A 19,725-nucleotide genomic window follows, 5' to 3' on the forward strand; every position below is an offset into this window, starting at 1 on the left:
CACTTTCAAATCTCTTACTAACTCTTCTTTCAGTTAGTCCTGACGAAGGGTCTCGGCCTGAAACGTCGACTGTACCTCTTCCTAGAGATGCTGCCTGGCCTGCTGCGTTCACCAGCAACTTTGATGTGTGTTGCTTAACAAACGGTAAAATTACTTTCTTAAACACAAGAGATTCTGCAGATGCTGGAAATCCAGAGCAACCACACAAAATGCTGGGGGAACTCAGCAGGTCAGGGAACATTTATGGAGAGGAACAGAGCCACTATTTCAGACCGAGCCCAATCATCAGTTATTTTCAATGTTCCGAAGTGCACACAACAAATTAAGCTGTGGGGTAAAAACTGTTTTTGAGCCTGCTGGAGCATACTGCCAAGCTTTTGCATCTACCACCACTATCTTGTCCATGCTCACTTCTTGATGCTGCCAGGAGGCTGGAGGTACAGGAGCCTCAAGGTTCAACAATAGCTTCTTCCCAATGTTACCAGGTTCTTGAGGCAGTCCCTGCAGGCCCTACAATACATTGGACTAACACACATGAAAACACAAGAGATAATTTGTAGGATCCCTAAGAGATGGCTTTTTAGAGCAGGGTGTGGTTGAGCCCACTAGGAGGAAGGCGATTCTGGATTGGGTATTAAGTAATGAACTAGATTTGATTAGGGACCTTAAGGTAAAGGAACCCTTTGGAGTCAGTGATCATAATATGATTGAATTCACCCTGCAGTTCAAGAGGGAGAAGCTAAAGTCAGATGTATCAATATTGTAGTGGATTTAAGGGAATAACAGAGGCATGCGAGAGGAGCTGGCCGAAGTTGATTGGAAGGGGAGGGGACATGAGAGGAGATTATGGCAGAACAGCAATGGCTGGAGTTTCTGGGGGCAATTCAGAAGAATACATGCATCCCAAAGATGAAAGAGTATTCCAAAGGGAGGATGAGGCAACTGTGGCTGTCAAAGGAAGTCAATGACAGCTTAACGGCAAAAGAGAGAGCGTATAATATAGCAAAAATTAATGGGAAGTTAGGGGATTGGGAAGCTTTTGAAAACAAAGAAGGCAACTGAAAAAACCACAAGGAGAGAAAAGATTAAATATGAAGGTAAGCTAGCCAATAATATCGAAGAAGATTCAAAAAGTTTTTTCAGATATATAAAGAGTAGCAGGGAGGAGAGAGTGGATGTTGGACTGCTGGGAATTGACGCTGGAGAGGTGGTAATGGGGGACTACAAAATGGTAGATGAATTTAATGAGTATTTTGCTTCAATCTTCACTGTGAAAGACACTAGCAGAATTCCAGAAATTTGATCATATTGGGGGCAGAAGTGAGTGCTGTACTATTACTAAGGAGAAGGTGCTTGGGAAACTGAAAGGTCTGAAAGTAGATAAGTCACCTGGACCTTATGGACTACACCCCAGGGTTCTGAAGGAGGTAGCTGAAGAAACTGTGGAGGCATTAGTAATGATCTTGCAAGAATCACTCGATTCCGGTAGACTGGAAAATTACAAGTGTCACTCCACTTTTTAAGAAGGAAGAGAGGTAGAAGAAAGGAAATAACAGGCCAGTTAGCCTGACTTCAGTGCCTGGAAAGATGTTGGAGTCTAATATTAAGGATGAAATTTAGATTTCGGGGTATTTGGAGGCGCATGATAAAATAGGCCAAAGTCAGCATTGTTTTCTTAAAGGGAAATCTTGTCTGACAAATCTATTGGAATTCTTTGAGGAATAATGGGTAGGATAGACAAAGGGAAGTCAGCAGATGTTTTTTTCTTGGATTTTAAGAAGGCCTTTGACAAGTTGCCACACATGAGGCTGTTTAACAAGGTAAGAGTCTGTGATATTACAGGAAAGATACTAACGTGGATAGAAGATTGGCTGACGGGCACAAGGCAAAGAGTGGGAATAAAGGGGACCGTTTCTGTTTGGCTCCCAGTGACTAGTGGTGTTCCGCAGGGGTTGGTGTTAGGATCGCTTTGTTACACATTATATGTCAACAGTTTGGATAATGGTGTTGATCGGTTTGTAGCCAAATTTGCAGATGATACAAAGATAGGTGGAAGGACAGGAAGTGTTGAGGAAGCAGAATGTATGCAAAAGGACTCGGACAGATTAGGAGAATGGACAGAGAAGTGGCAGATGGAATATAGTGTATGGTCATACATCCTAGGAATGAATGGGTTAATGTATGAGAAGCATTTGATGGCTCTGAGCCTGTACTGACTAGAGTTTAGATCAATGAGAGGGAATCTCATTGAAGCCTATTGAATATTGAAAGGCCTAGACAAAGTGGATAAAGAGAGGTAGAGAGGATATTTCCTTTAGTGGGGGAGTCTAGGACCAGAGGGCATAACCTCAGAATAGAGAGATGTCCATTTAGAAAGAAATAAGAAGAAATTTCTTTAGCCAGAGGGTGGTGAATCTCTGGAATTCATTACCACAGATGGCTGTGGAGACCAAGCCATTGAGTATATTTAAAGCAGAGGTTGATTGGTTCTTGGTTAGCCTGGGCATCAAAGGTTATGGGTTGAAAGCAGGAGAATGGGGTTGACAGGGATAATAAATCAGCCATGATAGAATGGTGGAGCAGACTCAATGGGCTAAATGGCTGAATCAGCTCCCATGTCTTAAGGACTTGTGGTCTGAAAAAGCTGGAGGAATTCAGCAGGTCAGGCAGCATATATGGCTAAGACCCTTCATTAGGACTGCAAAGGGAGAGGGCAAAAGTCAGAATAAGAAGCTGGGGGATGGAGTAGGGGTGCAAGTTGGCAGGTGACAGGTGAGACCAGCTGAGGGGATGATAGGTGGGTGGGGAAGGGAATGAAGTGAGAAGGTGGGAGGTGGGAAAGGTAAAAGGCTGAAGAAGAAGGAACCTGAAAGGAGAAGACAGTGGAACATGGGAGAAAGGGAAAGAAGAGAGTCACCAGTGGGAGGTGGTGGGCAGCTGAGGAAATGAGATTACCTTGGACTGTATTTCCTTCTCTCAATCATTCTTCCACCAGTGTCATTATGTTTGTTCGGTTGTGTACATTATGTATAATTTATATAAATTTAAGTTTATGTTAACTTATGCTCAGTGGCTAGTTTATTAGGTACACCTGTACACCTGTTCATTAATGCAAATATCTAATCTAACGTGACAGCAACTCAATGTATAAAAGCATGCAGACATGGTCAAAAGATTCAGTTGTTGTTCAGACCAAGCATCAGAATGGGGAAAAATGTGACTTAAGTGACTTTGACCTGTTACACACCCATAACTGGATTGCCAAACCAGCAGAAGTGGATCACTAGTTGGAGTCTGGTTTACTAGAAACTAATAAAGTTTTATTAAAGAAATAAGTAACACAGTACTCTAAACGTAAGGATATAAATGCAACAGGTTAGCAATGATAAAACACACATGTACACAGAACTAGGGTAATAGGAATCAACCGAGCTCTATCGCAGTCTAGGGGTAAAATGATCAGTCTCAAGTGACGCAGAGTTCAGTTCAGCTTAGTACAGTTAGCAGTAATCGCTGTTGTGCCGTTGGAGAGAGAGAGAGAAGTGCAAATTTTGATTCAAGCCGACCTTTAATGTTCTTCGCAGTTGGCTTTCAGGCGGACCCTTTTATGTCTTCTATCCTGCTGTGGTCACCGACTGTGACCCCTCCATTCCGGATACGACCGTTCTTCCGCAGTGAACCCGGCACCCAGGCAAGGGCGGACACACACACCAGGTTCCCGCCAATCGTACCTTTTCACCCTGTCAGTCTATGGTCGGTTCCCTCAAACCAGACCTCCAAACTCCCACCGACTTGTGGGGGCACACCGCTCTTCCAGGGTCTCGTTATCTCGTGATCTCGTGGTGTCACGTGCCTTAGCGAACCTGTTCATTTTATTCCCCTGCTGGGGTATCGCCTGTCCATCAAACTTCAAACAGTTCAGGTTCAAAGCAACCGGTCTGTCAATTCTCTGAATTGTGTCTCTTTTCGTTATCTCTCTCCTCTCTCATTAACATTTTGAACGTTTCTCCATTTGTCTCCCTTATCTCTCTCATCAGCATCAATCTTCTGATAATTTGGTTTTTCGTCACAGACCATGGAATGATTGTTGGTGATAGGCAGGGTGGTTTGAGCATCTCAGAGACTGCCGATCTCCTGGGATTTTTATGCACAACAATCTCAATCATCAACCTTCACTGTGGAACAATGCATCAGTCTTCACTAGTAGTGTGCCAGATGTTGAAGGGTGTGAGGGAAGAGAAGTGAGTGTAGTTACTGTTACAAGAGAGAAGGCGCTCAAAAATCTGAAAGACCTAAGGGTACGTAAGTCACCCGAACCTCGGAACTGCACCCTAGGGTTCTGAAAGAGGTAGCGGTAGAGATTGTGGAGGCATTATAAATGACCTTTCAAAAAAATCATTGGACCCTGGCATGGTGCCAGCGGACTGGAAAATTGCAAATGTCACTCCACTCTTTAAGAAAGGAGAGAGGCAACAGAAAGGAAATTATAGACCAGTTAGCCAGACTTCAGTTGTTGGGAAGATGTTGGAGTCAATTGTTAAGGATGAGGTTATAGAGTACTTGGTAACACAGGACGAGATAGGACAAAGTCAGCATGTTTTCCTTAAGGGAAAATCTTGGCTGATGAACCTGTTGGAATTCTTTGAGGAGATTACAATTAGAATAGATAAAGAGGATGCAGTGGATGTTGTATATTTGGACCTTCAGAAGGCCTTTGACAAGGTGCCGCACATGAGGCTGTTTACCAAGTTAAGACCCATGGTATTACAGGAAGGTTACTGGAGTGATTAGAGCATTGACTGATTGGTATGAGGCAGCAAGTGGGAATAAAAGGATCCCTTTTTTTTGGCGTGTGCCTGCGTGCGTGCGAGTCTGTGCGTGTGCGTCTGTGTGTGCGTGCGTGATAATGTCTTTTTCATGGCTTTTACAAGGCGCGGAGCGAGAGAGAGACTGTGTGACGCGCCACTCCTCACACAGACATTTTCGCAGTATTTTTCTCTTTATTTTACGAGGTCGAGTTGCAATCTCGACACTCAACCCGGCATGGATGGAAAGCGTACTCAGGAGCGGAGCCGACTGGTTTTGAACCCGGGAACCTCCGCTCCCGGGTCCAGCGCCAATGTCATTGCGCCACCAGCCGGCCCAAAAGGATCCTTTTCTGGTTGGCTGCCAGTGACTAGTGGTGTTCCACAGGGGTCGGGGTTGGAACTGTTTCTTTTTATGCAGTATGTCAATGATTTAGATGATGGAATAGGTGATTTTGTTGCCAAGGTTGCAGGTGATACAAAGATTGGTCGAGGGGCAGGTAGTGTTGAGAAAACAGGTAGGATGCAGAAGGACTTAGATCAGGAAAACGGGCAAGAAAGTGGCAAATGAAATACAATGTTGGAAAATACGTGGTCATGCACTTTGGTAGTAGAAATAAATGTGCGGACTATTTTCTAAATGGGGAGAAAATCAAAAAATTGGTGATGCAAAGGGACTTGTGAGTCCTTGTGCATAACACCCTAAAGGTTAACTTGCAGGTAGAGTCAGTAGTAAGGAAGGCAAATGCAATCTTAGCATTCATTTCAAGAGGTCTAGAGTACAAGAACAATGATGTGATGCTGAGAAGACACTGGTGAAGCCTCACCTTAAGTATTATGAACAGTTTTTGGCTCCTCATCTAAGAAAAGATCTGCTGGCGTTGGAGAGGGTCCAGAGGAGGTTCACAAGGATGATTCTGGGAATGCAAGAGTTATCATACGAAGAATATTTGATTGTTCTGGGTCTGTACAAACTGGAATTCAAAAGGATGAGACCTCATTGAAACCGTTCAAATGTTGAAAGGCCTAGACCGAGTAGATATGGAAAGGATGTTTCCCATGGTGGGGGATTCTAGGACAAGAAGGCACAGCCTTAGGATAGAGGGGCATCCATTTAAAACAGAGAAATTTCTTTAGCCGGAGGGTGGTCAATTTGTGAAACTCATTACCACAGGCAGCTGTAGAGGCCAGGCCAGGCAGAGCTTGATAGGTTCTTGACTGGACACAGTATCAAAAGTTACAGGAAGAAGGCCAGAGAGTGGGACTGAGGAGGAGGAGAAAAGGATCAGCCATGATTGAATGCTGGAGCAGACTCGATGGGCCAGATAGTCTAATTCTGCTCCTATGTCTTATGTCTGAGGTACACAATAATGTGACCACTGAGCGTATGTTTGTCATTGTTTGGATTTACTGTGTTGTTGCTGCAGAAGCCAGTTTTCATGGTGTTGATACCTTGTGTGACAACAAACTTGAACTTGACGGGGAAATCATATTATTGAATCACACAGTACTGAAGGGAACCAACTTGTTTAACAATGCCTTTACCTGTTACAGTTCCCAAGTTTTAGGGCACCATGTCCTTCTTAACCCAGAAAGTCAAAGTGCTATGATCTGCAGAGTTAGTTAGACATTAACTGCATCTGGTGAAGGTAATCTGCAGATTTCCTTAAGCTCATAAATCTCTGGCACCAGTTCAGTAATGATCTCTTTTTGATTGTAGTTAGGGATATATTGCACTCAATTACAAACTACTGAGTTCAGATAATAAATCTCATGAAGTTAGGGCACAAACTTCAACTTGGGACTAGCTTTTATCTGGTCTGGAGAATAAATTGCAGCACTAATCCTATCCTGGCATTATACTACAAGGTAATCGGAAAACCGTATTGGACTCTTAAAAGTAGACCTTGCCCCATTAGACACCAGTGTAGTATCTTTATACTCTGTCCTCACACAGGTGTCTGCTGAACAACTCTTTGCTAGATGCAAGGTTAGAAGATGATAAGATACAGGAGCAGAATGAGGCCATTTGGCCCATCAAGTCTGCTCCACCATTGCATCATGGCTGATCCAATTTCCCTCTCTGCCCCAATCTTCTGCCTTCTCCCTGTATCCCCTCATGCCCCGACCAATCAAAAATCTATCAATCTCTGCCTTAAATATTCCCAATGACTCAGCCTGCATAGCCACCCTGGCAACAAATTTTATAGATTCACCATTCCCTGGCTAAATAAATTCCTCCTTATCTCCATTCCAAATGGACTTCCCTCTACTCTGAGGCTGTATCCCTCTGGTCTTATACTCTCCAACCAGAAGAAACATCCTCTCCACATCCACTCTATTGAGGCCTTTCAACATTCGATAAGTTTCTTTTGAATTCCAGTGAGTGGAGGCCCAAAGCCATGAAACTCCCCTCATTTGATAAACGGACCCCAATTTACATCGGTCTCATGAATGTAGAGGAGGCCACATCGGGAGCACACAATGCAAAAGATGATTGCAACAGATTCACAGGTGAATTGTTGCCTCACCTGTAGAGACTGGTGCCAAGAATGGAGGTGAGAGAGGAGGTGAATGGGCAGGTGTAGCATTTTCCTCATCCTTCTTCTCTCTAAACAGAAAAGTCCGAGCTCACTTAGCCTATCCTCATAAAGCATGCTCTGTAATTTAGGCAGCATCCTGGTGAATCTCCTCTCTAAAGCTTCCACATCATTTCTATAACTGAACACAATATTCCAAGTGTGGTCCAACCAGGGGTTTATAGAGCTGCACCATTACAGTGTGGCTCTCGAACTCAATTCCTCAACTAATGAAGGCCAACACACCACATGCCTTCTTCACCACCCTATCAACTTGAGGTAATGTGATGAGGAGATGAGTATAGGTGTCATAGCAACACTGAGGAACGTCACTAAAAGTCTGTTGCCCTGTGAATTATTTGCAACAGTTTGCTGTGTCATTCACAGAAAAGCAGAACAGATCCTTTCAATCATATCAACCTCCAGATTTTTCTCAGAAACTTGCTCTTAAATGTTTTATTTTACTTAGGATCAACTTAATCCGCCATAGACCTTTACAGGTATTAGGAGTTTGCTGTGGTGTGTTGGTGTGACATGCAACAAAAGACAGCATTCAACAATGATAGCAAATAAAGAATTATATAGAAATAAATTAGAAATTAAGGTATGGATATGGGATAAAATGTGCATAAATATATAAATACCAGCAATGTAAACAGCATTATAAAATGTGGTTTAGGGGGTCTACAGTGCAGTCAAGGGACAGGGGTAATAGAGAGAGAGGGTGGGAGGAGGGCTAACTAGAATGGTCGGTCAGATTAACATCCCAGGGAAAGAAATGCTTAAAGTTGGCATGAAGTTTCTGTTTTAATAGCTATATTTATTAACGAGATTCATTAGATAATGTCAACAAATAAAACTGTCTTGTTGACATGCATGCAAAATATCTGTGGCAAGAACAAGCAAACTCAGCAGGTCAGGCAGCACTCGTAGAGGAGAAGGCTCAGGAGCTTGAAGACTCGTACGGCCAGATTTGGGAACAGCTTCTTTCCAACTGTGATAAGACTGCTGAACGGATCCTGACCCGGATCTGGGCTGTACCCTCCAAATATCCAGACCTGCCTCTCGGTTTTTTTTGCACTACCTTATTTTCCATTTTTCTGTTTTCTATTTATGATTTATAATTTAAATTTTTAATATTTACTATTGATTTGTAACCCAGGGAGCGGGAAGCACAGAATCAAATATCGCTGTGATGATTGTACATTCTAGTATCAATTGCTTGGCAACAATAAAGTCGGATGCTGCTGAACCCGAAGTTTCTCCAGCCATTTTCTGCTGCTGACTCTAGCATCTGGTGTCTCCAAAACCATTGGTAAATCATTGGTAATCCATAGTTGACTCATGTGCTAAGGTACAGTGGAGAACACTGATACACATGAATACAGTTTGGCTGTGACTTGAACTTGAAAACCTGTCACTAGATTCCAACAGTGCATTGAGGTTGTACAAGGGATAGGGCACTGCAGACAGACAATGAAGAACAAGCCCATAATGAGATAGATTGTGAGGGCAAGAGTCCATCTTCCCGCACTAGGTAACAGTGGTATAGAAACTTTAAAAATCAGTGAAGTAAAATTTGGCCCAAAGGCTTCCAACAGAGTGCCAGTGAATAATGTCGATGTCCTGCAGACAATTCACAAAACTACTTCTTTTACTTCTTCTTTCAACTATGATTCTCCTACTAATCTGCATGCGATTGGAACCAGTGATCTACATTTTGATGGAGTGTTTTGGGGCCGATTGAGCGATCTGGTGCTTTGCCTTCTCCGAGAGAGCTTGGTGAGGTTGGGAGCAGAGTGTGTGGCCTGGTGGCCTAGCAGCAGGACTACAGGTTGACAACGATGAGAGCGGAGGATGGGTGGGCGTTCAGAGCCATCTGCCCGTCTTTCACCAGTCTTCCTCTCCCTCTCACTAGCGGCTGTCAGAGGAAAGTACGGAGATCTTGGGTTCTACATTGCAAGGATTCATTGGTGAGGCTCATGGCTGTGCTCTCGCTTTGGGGGACTTTAAGGTTCATGTTATGTCTGTTCTGGATTCTGGTTACTCTTTTGTTTTGCTGTTTTTGAGCAGTTTGATCGAGGCGATTGGCGAGGACAAGTTAAGACTGGCTCTGTGGCTTGCACTCAGCTGGTGGCGCTGAACTAAACTGAACTGAATACTGCTGGACTCCTGGCTGGATGTTGATATTCTGTGTTGTTTGCTTGCTTTTTGCCTTTTGCGTAATGTGATCTTCTTTTGTACACTGGGTGTTTGATGTTTTTCTAGGAAGGGGTTCCATGATGTTTCTTTGTTTTGTGGGAGGACAAATCTCAGAGTTGTATTCTGTGTACATACTTTGATAATAAATGTACTTTGAAATGTGAACAGAGCCCTTCTGTCTTAGATTATTACAGTCAAACAGATTGGGTAAGAGAAGTCCTGGTCAGCTCCCTGTTCCATTTTATCCCTCTCTTATCACACCACACCTCTCTGCCTTGTTCTTGCTACAAAGAAGGAATAACCACTTTTAAGTGCTACTTGAGACTTCTGGTAACAGATGAATTTTCAATCAGGAAGGAGGTACTGGAGCCAGAGGTTCCACACTACCAGGTTCAGGAACAGTTACTATCCCTCAACCATCAGGCTCCTGAACCAGAGGGGACAACTTAACTCAACTTCACTCGCCCTGTCACTGAAATGTTCATACAAATTATGGCTCACTTTCAAGGACTCTCCATCTCATGTTCTCAATATTTATTGCTTATTTATTTATTATTATTATTTTGACATTTTTTTCTCTTTTTGTATTTGCACAAATTGTTGCCTTTTGCACATCGGTTGTTTTCATTGGGTGCAGTTTTTCGTTGTTTCTATTGTATTTTTTTGTCCTTACGGTGAATGCCCACAAGAACATTAATCTCAGGGTAGTATATGGTGACATATACGTACTTTGGTAATAAATTTATTTTGAACTTTGAACTGTTTCTCCCTCATAGCTGAGAAAATTGCTTATTTATTGAGCTTTAGTTTGTGGTTTGGCAGTATTTAATTTACTGGCGGAATTTTGTATTGCGGCATTAAATATGATACTCTGGCAAGGAGAAGGTGAAGAAGACTTTATTGTTATTACACCCTTTCTCAGATGGCACTATCATCATTCAATCTCTCTTAATATCCACAGTTACAGATATCCTCTTTGTTCTCTCCACTCCACACTCTTCACTGCAATTTCAAAGGTTATTTGAGGCTTTACCCAGAAAGATGAAAGGTCACTGATTTAAAACATTAACTTTGTTTTTTCTCTCTATCTCTTTCTTTCTCTCTCTCACCCTCTCTTCCTCCCTCTTCCTCCCTCACTCTCCCTTCTCCCTTTCTCCCCTCCCCCTCTCTCTCCCTCTCTCTAGCTCTCTCCCCTCCCCCTCTATCACAGATGCAGTCTTGCTGCTCACCCTCCCCCTCTAGAATACTGTGAACTCGATCCAAGACATTCCTCACCCTGGTACCTGGAGGCAACATACCATCCAGGTGTCTCTATTACATCCACAGAATCTCCCTCTGCCGTTTTAACTATAGAATCCTCTGTTAGTACTGCAGTTCTCTTCTTTCACCCTCCCTTCTGATCTACAGAGCCAGACCCAGTGCCAGAGACCCGGTTCCTCCCACGGTAGGTTGTCTCCCCCAACAGTATCCATTACCATAACTCTAGGATATAGGAGCAGAATTAGGCCATTTGGCCCATCAAATTTGCTCTGCCATTTCATCATGGCTGATCCATTTTTCCTTTCAGCTCCAAATTCCTGCCTTCCCCCAATATCCCTTTATGCCCTGACTATTCAAGAATCTATCAACCTCTGCTTTAAATATAACCAATGACGGCCTCTACAGTTGCCTGTGGCAAAGAATTCCACAGACTCACCATTCTCTGGTTAAAGAAATTCCTCCTCATCTCCATTCTGAAAGGATGCTCTGTATTTGAAGCTTTGTCCTCTGGTCTTAGACTGTTCCACTTCTCCATATCCTCTCCACATCCACTCTATGAAGGCCTTTCACCATTTGGTAGGTTTCAATGAGGTCACCACTCATTCTTCTGAATTCTAATGAAGACAGGCCCAGAGCCATCAAATGCTCTTCATATGACAAGCCGTTTAATCCTGAAATTATTTTTGTGAGCCTTCTTCGAACCATCTTCAGTTTCAGCACATCCTTTCCAAGATAAGGGGTCCAAAACTGCTCACAATACTCCAAGGGAGGCCTCACCAGTACATCATAAGTACAACCTTGCTTTTATATTCTAGTCCACTTGAACTCAACCTGCAAATTAACCTTTAGGGACAAGGACACCCAAGTCCCTTTTTGCCTCAGTCTGTATTTTCTCTCTAGTCAGGAAATAGTCAACCCTTTCATTTCTTCTACCAAAGTGCATAACCATATACCTCTTGACATTGTATTCCATTTGAAACTTCTTTGCCCATTCTCCTAATCTGTCTAAATCCTTCTGTAGACTCTCTACTTCCTCAAAGCTACCAGCCCTCCACCTGTCTTCATATCGTCTGCAAACTTTGGAACAAAGACATCTTTTCCGTCATCCAAATCACTGACATGTAGCAAAAACAACTGATCCCAACACAGACCCCTGTGGAACACCACTAGTCACCGGCAGCCAACTAGAAAAGGCTCCCTTTATTCCCACTCTTTGCCTCCTGCCAATCAGCCACTGCTTTATCCATGCTTGAATCTTCCCTGTAATACCATGGTTTCGTAGCTTGTTAAGCAGCCTCATGTAAGGGACCTTGTCAATGGCCTTCTGAAAATCCAAATACACAACATCAACTGATTCTCCTTTGTCTATCCTGCTTGTTATTTCTTCAAAGAATTCCTACAGATTTGTCAGTAAGACTTTCCCTTGAAGAAACCATGCTTACTATGGCCTTAACCACATCCTCAACAATTGACTCCATCATCTTCCCAGCCACTGAGGTCAGACTAAATGGTCTTTAATTTCCCTTCTTCTGCCTCTCTCTCTTCTCTCTCAGAGAAAAGCATTGGGATGCTCTTGGGTGGCATAGTATCATGGTGGTTAGTGTAACACCTTACAGAGATAGTAAACTGGGCTCAATTCCTGCCACTGCCTGTAAGGAGTCTGAAAGTGAGAACTGTGTGGGTTTCCCCCAGGTCCTCAGGTTTCTTCCAATGTTCCAAACACGTACATTTGTGAGACTCTTGGACAGGCACATGGAGGTGAAAGGAAAACGGAGGCTACGTGGGATAGAAGGGTTAGATTGATTGTAGAGCAGGTTAAGGGGTCAGCACAAAATTAAATGCTGGATTGTTCTATGTTCTATGGGTTAATAATGGTTAGTAGGCATGCTATATTTGTGCTGAAAGAATGACAACACTTATTGGCTGCCCCCAGCTCATCCTCGGATTGTGTTGGACGGTGACACAAACAACGCATTTTACTGTATGTTTCAATGTACATGTGACAAATCAAGCTGATCTAATCTAATCGCAATGAAGCATCAAGGTAAAGCTTCTGCCTCACATTTCTAGTGTTCCAGGTTCAATCCCAACTACTGCAGCTTTATCAAACTCCGGTGCTCCGTCTCCTGTGGTCACCCGGAGAACCTGGTTGCTAGCCCATCTTAAATTCCTCTCCCTATTCCCACACTGACGGTCTGTCCTCAACAATTTAGGAGGTTGAGGACAGGGTAAGTCATAGACATAGAAAACGACAGCTCAGAAACAGGCCCTTCAGCCCATCTAGTCCATGCCGACCCGTGTAAACTGCCTAGTCCCATCGACCTGCACCCAGACCATAGCCCTCCGTACCTCTCCCATCCATATACCTATCCAAACTTCTCTTAAAAGTCGAAATCCAAATTGCATTCACCACTGACGCTGGCAGCTCATTCCACACTCTCATTGCCCTCTGAGTGAAGAAGTTTCCCCTCATGATCCCCTTAAACATTTCACCTTTCACTCTTAACCTATGACCTCTAGTTTTAGTCTCATCCAACCTCAGTGGAAAAAGCCTGCTTGCATTTACCCTACCTATACCCCTGATAATTTTGTATCCCTTTATCAAATCTCCTCTCAAGATTCTACATTCCAAGAGATAAAGGCTTAATCGATTCAACCTTTCCCTGTAACACAGGTCATCCAGTCCCAGCAACAACTCTGTAAATTTTCTCTGTACTCCTTCAACCTTATTTACATCTTTCCTGTAGGTAGGAGACCAAAACTGCCTGATTCCAACTACTGTTACTGATAACTCATGAACATTTCTTTCTCCAGTCTCAGGTAAACTGCTCCTCCTCTACTTCCTTCAGAGTTTGTGAAGACTCAGCATGACAGCTAAAACTTTGACAAACTTCTCTAATGGGTAGTAGAGAGTATATTGACTGTCTGATATGGGAACACCAATGCCCTTGAATGGAGAACCCTACAAAACGTACAGGACATAGCCCAGTCCATCACAGATTAAGCCCTTCCCACTATTCAGCACATCTACAAGGCATGCTGTTACAGGAAAGGGCGTCAAAAGTGGCGTCACATGTAGATAGGGTCGTAAAGAGAGCTTTTGGTACATTGGCCTTTATTAATCAAGTATTGAGTATAAGAGCTGGAATGTTATGGTGAGATTATATAAGGCATTGGTGAGGCCAAATCTGGAGTATTGTGTTCAGTTTTGGTCACCAAATTACAGGAAGGATATAAATAAGGTTGAAAGAGTGCAGAGAAGGTTTAGGGATGTTGCTGGGACTTGAGAAACTCAGTTACAGAGAAAGGTTGAATAGGTGAGGATTTTATTCCCTGGAGCGTAGAAGAATGAAGGGAGATTTGATAGAGGTATATAAAATTATGATGGGTATAGATAGAGTGAATGCAAGCAGGCTTTTTCCACTGAGGCAAGGGGAGAAAAAAACCAGAGGACATGGGTTAAGGGTGAGGGGGGAAAAGTTTAAAGGGAACATTAGTGGGGGCTTCTTCACACAGAGAGTGGTGGGAGTATGGAATGAGCTGCCAGACGAGGTGGTAAATGCGGGTTCTTTTTTAACATTTAAGAATAAATTGGATGGGATGGGAGGTGTATGGAGGGATATGGTCCGTATGCAGGTCAGTGGGACTAGGCAGAAAATGGTTCGGCACAGCCAAGAAGGGCCAAAAGGCCTGTTTCTGTGCTGTAGTTTTTCTATGGTTTCTATGGAAAGCTGCATCCATCATCAGGGACCCCCACCACCCAGGACATGCTCTCTTCTCACTGCTGCCATCAGGAAGGAGGTACAGGAGCCTCAGGTCTCATACCACCAGCTTCCAGAACAGTCTGAACCATCAGGCTCTTGAACCAGAGGGAATATCTTAACCCAGCCAATCACTGAAATGTTCCCGTAACCTATGGACTCACTTTCAAGGACCCTTCATCTCATGTTCTTGATATATATATATATATATATATATATATATATATATATATAGAGAGAGAGAGAGAGAGAGAGAGAGAGAGAGAGAGAGAGATAAAATGTATTTATTTATTTATTTATTTATTTATTTATTTTGTATTTACATAGTTTGTTGTATTTTGCATACTGGTTGTCTATCCTGTTGGTGTGGTCTTTCATTGATTCTGTTATGGTTATTGAATTTATTGAGTATGCCTGCAAGAAGATGAATCTCAAGGTTGAATATGGTGACATAGATCTACTTTGATAATAAATTTACTTTGAATTTTGAACTTTAAACTCTATCATTTCTCTCTCCGTATTCACCCAGGTCCTCTACACACAGCAGCCCAGCTCCTCATCACCCAGTTTCTTCGCCTCCCCAACCCATGTGCCCGTCACCCACATAAAGGGCGGAACAGAAGTGAAGTGGGTAGCATAATGCTTTACAGCACCAGCTGTAAAACCCGGTTCAATTCCCACCACTGCCTGTACAGGGTTTTTACACCACTCCTGTGAGTGGTGGGCATGCTATGTATGTTGGCACCAGAAGCATGGCAGGACTTGTGGGCTGCCTCCAGCACATCTTCAACGCAAACTGAGGACTGCCAGGCTGGGTAACAGCTTCTTCCCTCGGGCTCTGGGACTAATGAATACCCTGCCACCACCGAGGTCTTCTCACCAGGACAGCGAGCTGTTTACTGTTTACCTGTGCTGCACGTCAAATTATGTTTTATTCATTTATTAGTGGTAATATTTATGTGCTGTGTGTGATACATATTTTGCGTGTGCTCCGTGGTCCTGAGGAACATTGTTTCATTTGGTTATATGTATGTACAGTCAGGTGACACTAATCGTGAGGATTGGAGGGTGGCTAATGTAATTCCACTTTTTAAAAAAGGAGGGAGAGAGAAACCGGGGAATTATAGACCGGTTAGCCTAACGTCGGTGGTGGGGAAACTGCTGGAGTCAGTTATCAAGGATGTGATAACAGCACATTTGGAAAGCGGTGAAATGATCGGACAAAATCAGCGTGGATTTATGAAAGGAAAATCATGTCTGACGAATCTCATAGAATTTTTTGAGGATGTAACTAGTAGAGTGGATAGGGGAGAACCAGTGGATGTGGTATATTTGGATTTTCAGAAGGCTTTTGACAAGGTCCCACACAGAAGATTAGTGTGCAAACTTAAAGCACACGGTATTGGGGGTAAGGTATTGGTGTGGGTGGAGAGTTGGTTAGCAGACAGGAAGCAAAGAGTGGAAATAAACGGGACCTTTTCAGAATGGCAGGCGGTGACTAGTGGGGTACCGCAAGGCTCAGTGCTAGGACCCCAGTTGTTTACAATATATACTAATGACTTGGATGAGGGAATTAAATGCAGCATCTCCAAGTTTGCGGATGACACGAAGCTGGGTGGCAGTGTTAGCTGTGAGGAGGATGCTAAGAGGATGCAGGGTGACTTGGATAGGTTGGGTGAGTGGGCAAATTCATGGCAGATGCAATTTAATGTGGATAAATGTGTTATCCACTTTGGTGGCAAAAATAGGAAAACAGATTATTATCTGAATGGTGGCCGATTAGGAAAAGGGGAGGTGCAACGAAACCTGGGTGTCATTATATACCAGTCATTGAAAGTGGGCATGCAGGTACAGCAGGCGGTGAAAAAGGCGAATGGTATGCTGGCATTTATAGCGAGAGGATTTGAGTACAGGAGCAGGGAGGTACAAGGCCTTGGTGAGACCACACCTGGAGTATTGTGTGCAGTTTTGGTCCCCTAATCTGAGGAAAGACATCCTTGCCATAGAGGGAGTACAGAGAAGGTTCACCAGATTGATTCCTGGGATGGCAGGACTTTCATATGAAGAAAGACTGGATGAACTGGGCTTGTACTCGTTGGAATTTAGAAGATTGAGGGGGGGATCTGATTGAAACGTATAAGATCCTAAAGGGATTGGACAGGCTAGATGCAGGAAGATTGTTCCCGATGTTGGGGAAGTCCAGAACGAGGGATCACAGTTTGAGGATAGAGGGGAAGCCTTTTAGGACCGAGATTAGGAAAAACTTCTTCACACAGAGAGTGGTGAATCTGTGGAATTCTCTGCCACAGGAAACAGTTGAGGCCAGTTCATTGGCTATATTTAAGAGGGAGTTAGATATGGCCCTTGTGGCTACGGGGGTTAGGGGGTATGGAGGGAAGGCTGGGGCGGGGTTCTGAGTTGGATGATCAGCCATGATCATAATAAATGGCGGTGCAGGCTCGAAGGGCCGAATGGCCTACTCCTGCACCTATTTTCTATGTTTCTATGTTTAACTTGAAGACATTATTGATGTACATGTGAAAAATTAATATAATCTAAACATAAATTAATATCTTAATCTTAACCTATGTTGCCTCCACCTATCACCTCCCAGCTTCTTGTGCTATTTCCACTCCTCCCACATCCATGGGCTCCGTCTGTCAATCAGCCCACCTCACCTGGATCCACCTATCTCCTGCCAGCTCTTGCTCTGCTCTTCCCCCTCAGCTCTTTGTACTGCCTACCTCCACTCAGGGCACTTGAGAGTCCTCTTGCAGGATTCTCTACAAGTTAATTTCCAGGTTGAGTCTGTGGTGAGGAAGACAAATGTCATGTTAGCATTCATTCTGAGAGGATTAGAATATAAAACCAAGCATAAGACACTGGTGAGGCCTCACTTGGAGTGTTGTGAGTAGTTTTCGACCCCTTATCTAAGAAAGGATGTGCCGACATTGGAGAGGGTTCAAAGGAGGTTCACGAAATCGATTCTGGGACTTAAAGGCTTGTCACTTGGGAAGTATTTGATGGCTCTGGGCCTGTACTCACTAGAATTCAGAAGAATGGGGGAGGGGAAGAATCTCATTGAAACCTTTTGAATGTTGAAAGGCCTCGTTAGCGTGGACAAAGAAAGGATGTTTCCTATGGTAGGAAAGTCTAAGACCAGAGGATGCAGCCTCAGATAGAGGGGTATCCTTTTAGAATGGAAATCTGGAGGAATTTTTTTAGCCAGAAAATGGTGAATCTGTGGAATTTATTGCCTCAGGTGACTGTAGAGACCAAGTCACCAGGTATATTTAAGGCAATTTGATAGATTCTTGATTAGTCAGGGCATGAAGCGATAGGGAGGGAAGGCAGGAGACTGGGGCTGAGAGGGAAAATGGATCAGCTGTGATGAAATGGTGGAGTAGACTTGATAGATTAAGTGGCCCAATTCTGCTTCTGTATCTTATGCTCTTATGGTCTCTACTCTTTTAGCCCAAATGAAGGGTCTTGGCCCAAACCATTGACTGTCCATTTCCCTCCACAGAAGCCCCTCACTGCAGCAGCCACAGTTTCTTTGAGTCTTTGTGGCACTTGCACATTCTCCCTGAAACCGTGTAGGTTTCTGCTGAGTGCTCTGCTTTCCTACCACACTTAGAAACATGTAGATCGGTACTTTAATTGGTTATTGAAAATTGCCTCTAGTGTGCACACATTCTGGTACATTCTGGGGGGGGGGCGATGACTGATGGGAAAGTGGGGAAATAAAATGGATGCAGAGCAACGCACACAAAATGCTGAGGCAACTCCACAGGTCAGGCAGCATCTATGGAGGGGAATAAACAGTCAACGTCTCAGGCTGAGAACCCTCGCCAGGACCCAACAATGGATGCAGACTCAGCAAGCTGAAAGCTGCCCTATGATCTCACACTTTTGGACAACATGTTCTAGCCTTGTAGCAGAACCCCCCCTCCACCACCCCACCCTCTAGTCTTGCTGTTTGCCCAGTTATTTGAAACGTGTTCTTGTTTACCGACTCTGTTGCCATTACAAACAACATTCCTTATTTACTCTGTGAAACTTCTTCCCGCTTATGAATGCCTCTTTCCAAATCATTTAAAATTCTCTTCCCCAGGAGAATTATTCCACTTCTCCAGGCTCTGTGTAATGGAGGACTCTTATTGCTGGTTACCATTCCAGCTGTTCTCTCTCTCACTGTCTTATTGTTAACGACAAGTGATACAACCCATCAATCATCCCCCCATCTCCCCATCGGCATTCAATCAATCGGCATCATATAACAATGAACTGAGCAAAAATGCACAGTTCAGAAAAGGGAGTATTTTCTAAAACTCATTCCTTGAGTTTTTGCAGTCAGTGGAATTAAATTGTTCTTATTTCCAGAGTATATTCAAATTTATTCATATTAAAAAATATCAGGAATCAAATTACAAGATCTTAATCCACATCTTTATAGAACAGATAGTCTGATTATCCTGCTAGTTGACTTAAATTTAAAACCAACTGAAAATCCAAGTTAGTGCTTAAAGCTGCCTTGAGGTGGCACCAGCAGACTCTCTGGAGTTTGTCCCGAAACTCAGTGACCAGAAAGCCTGGCACTTACCTTTTCACACGGCACCTCAGCACACTGCACACGGTTCTCTAAGATACTTAATAAAGAGGTGACTGCTGTCTCACTCAGGATGTCTTCTCCAGGCACTAGGAGATCCACCACTCTTCTGAAGAGCTCTTGTTCAGTGACAAAGAGAGAGTCATTTCCTTGTGAGGCTGCTAGCTTCAGGACAGCCAGAAGCACAGGGAGTAGTACAGAGAGCCAAGTCATAATGTAGCAAATTTTAAAAAACAATGTAGGAAAAGGTCTTTCCAGCTCCTTCTCACAATAGAGCCTCTTGACAGAACCTTGTGTACAAAGAGATTCAAATGGCTGACAGTTTAAGTTGATGAGTTTTATATTTAACCTAGTGCCAAATGCCCCCCTCCCTCCCCCTTGCTCATGATTGGCCAGGGAAAGATTAATGATGTCAAAACCATTCACGACTAATAGGAAACTCCCAGGTTTGCAAATTTTACTTTGATTGACACAGAACCAGTCAATGCGCATACCAAGTGAACACATCA

General features: G+C 43.5%; 1 protein-coding gene across 1 annotated transcript in view; it reads right to left on the reverse strand.

Annotated features, from left to right (window-relative positions):
* Positions 1 to 19,501, reverse strand: part of slc39a4 (solute carrier family 39 member 4) — a 62,733-nt gene extending 43,232 nt beyond the window's left edge. The window contains exon 1 of the mRNA XM_072252089.1: positions 19,211 to 19,501. Within this exon, the coding sequence (XP_072108190.1) occupies positions 19,211 to 19,429 (219 nt within the window). The 5' untranslated portion in view covers positions 19,430 to 19,501. The remainder of the gene's footprint in view (positions 1 to 19,210) is intronic.
* Between the last annotated feature and the right edge of the window lie 224 nt (positions 19,502 to 19,725).

The sequence above is a fragment of the Mobula birostris genome, chromosome 3 (genome assembly GCF_030028105.1).
Source record: "Mobula birostris isolate sMobBir1 chromosome 3, sMobBir1.hap1, whole genome shotgun sequence".
In the NCBI taxonomy this organism is placed as follows: Eukaryota; Metazoa; Chordata; class Chondrichthyes; order Myliobatiformes; family Myliobatidae; genus Mobula; species Mobula birostris.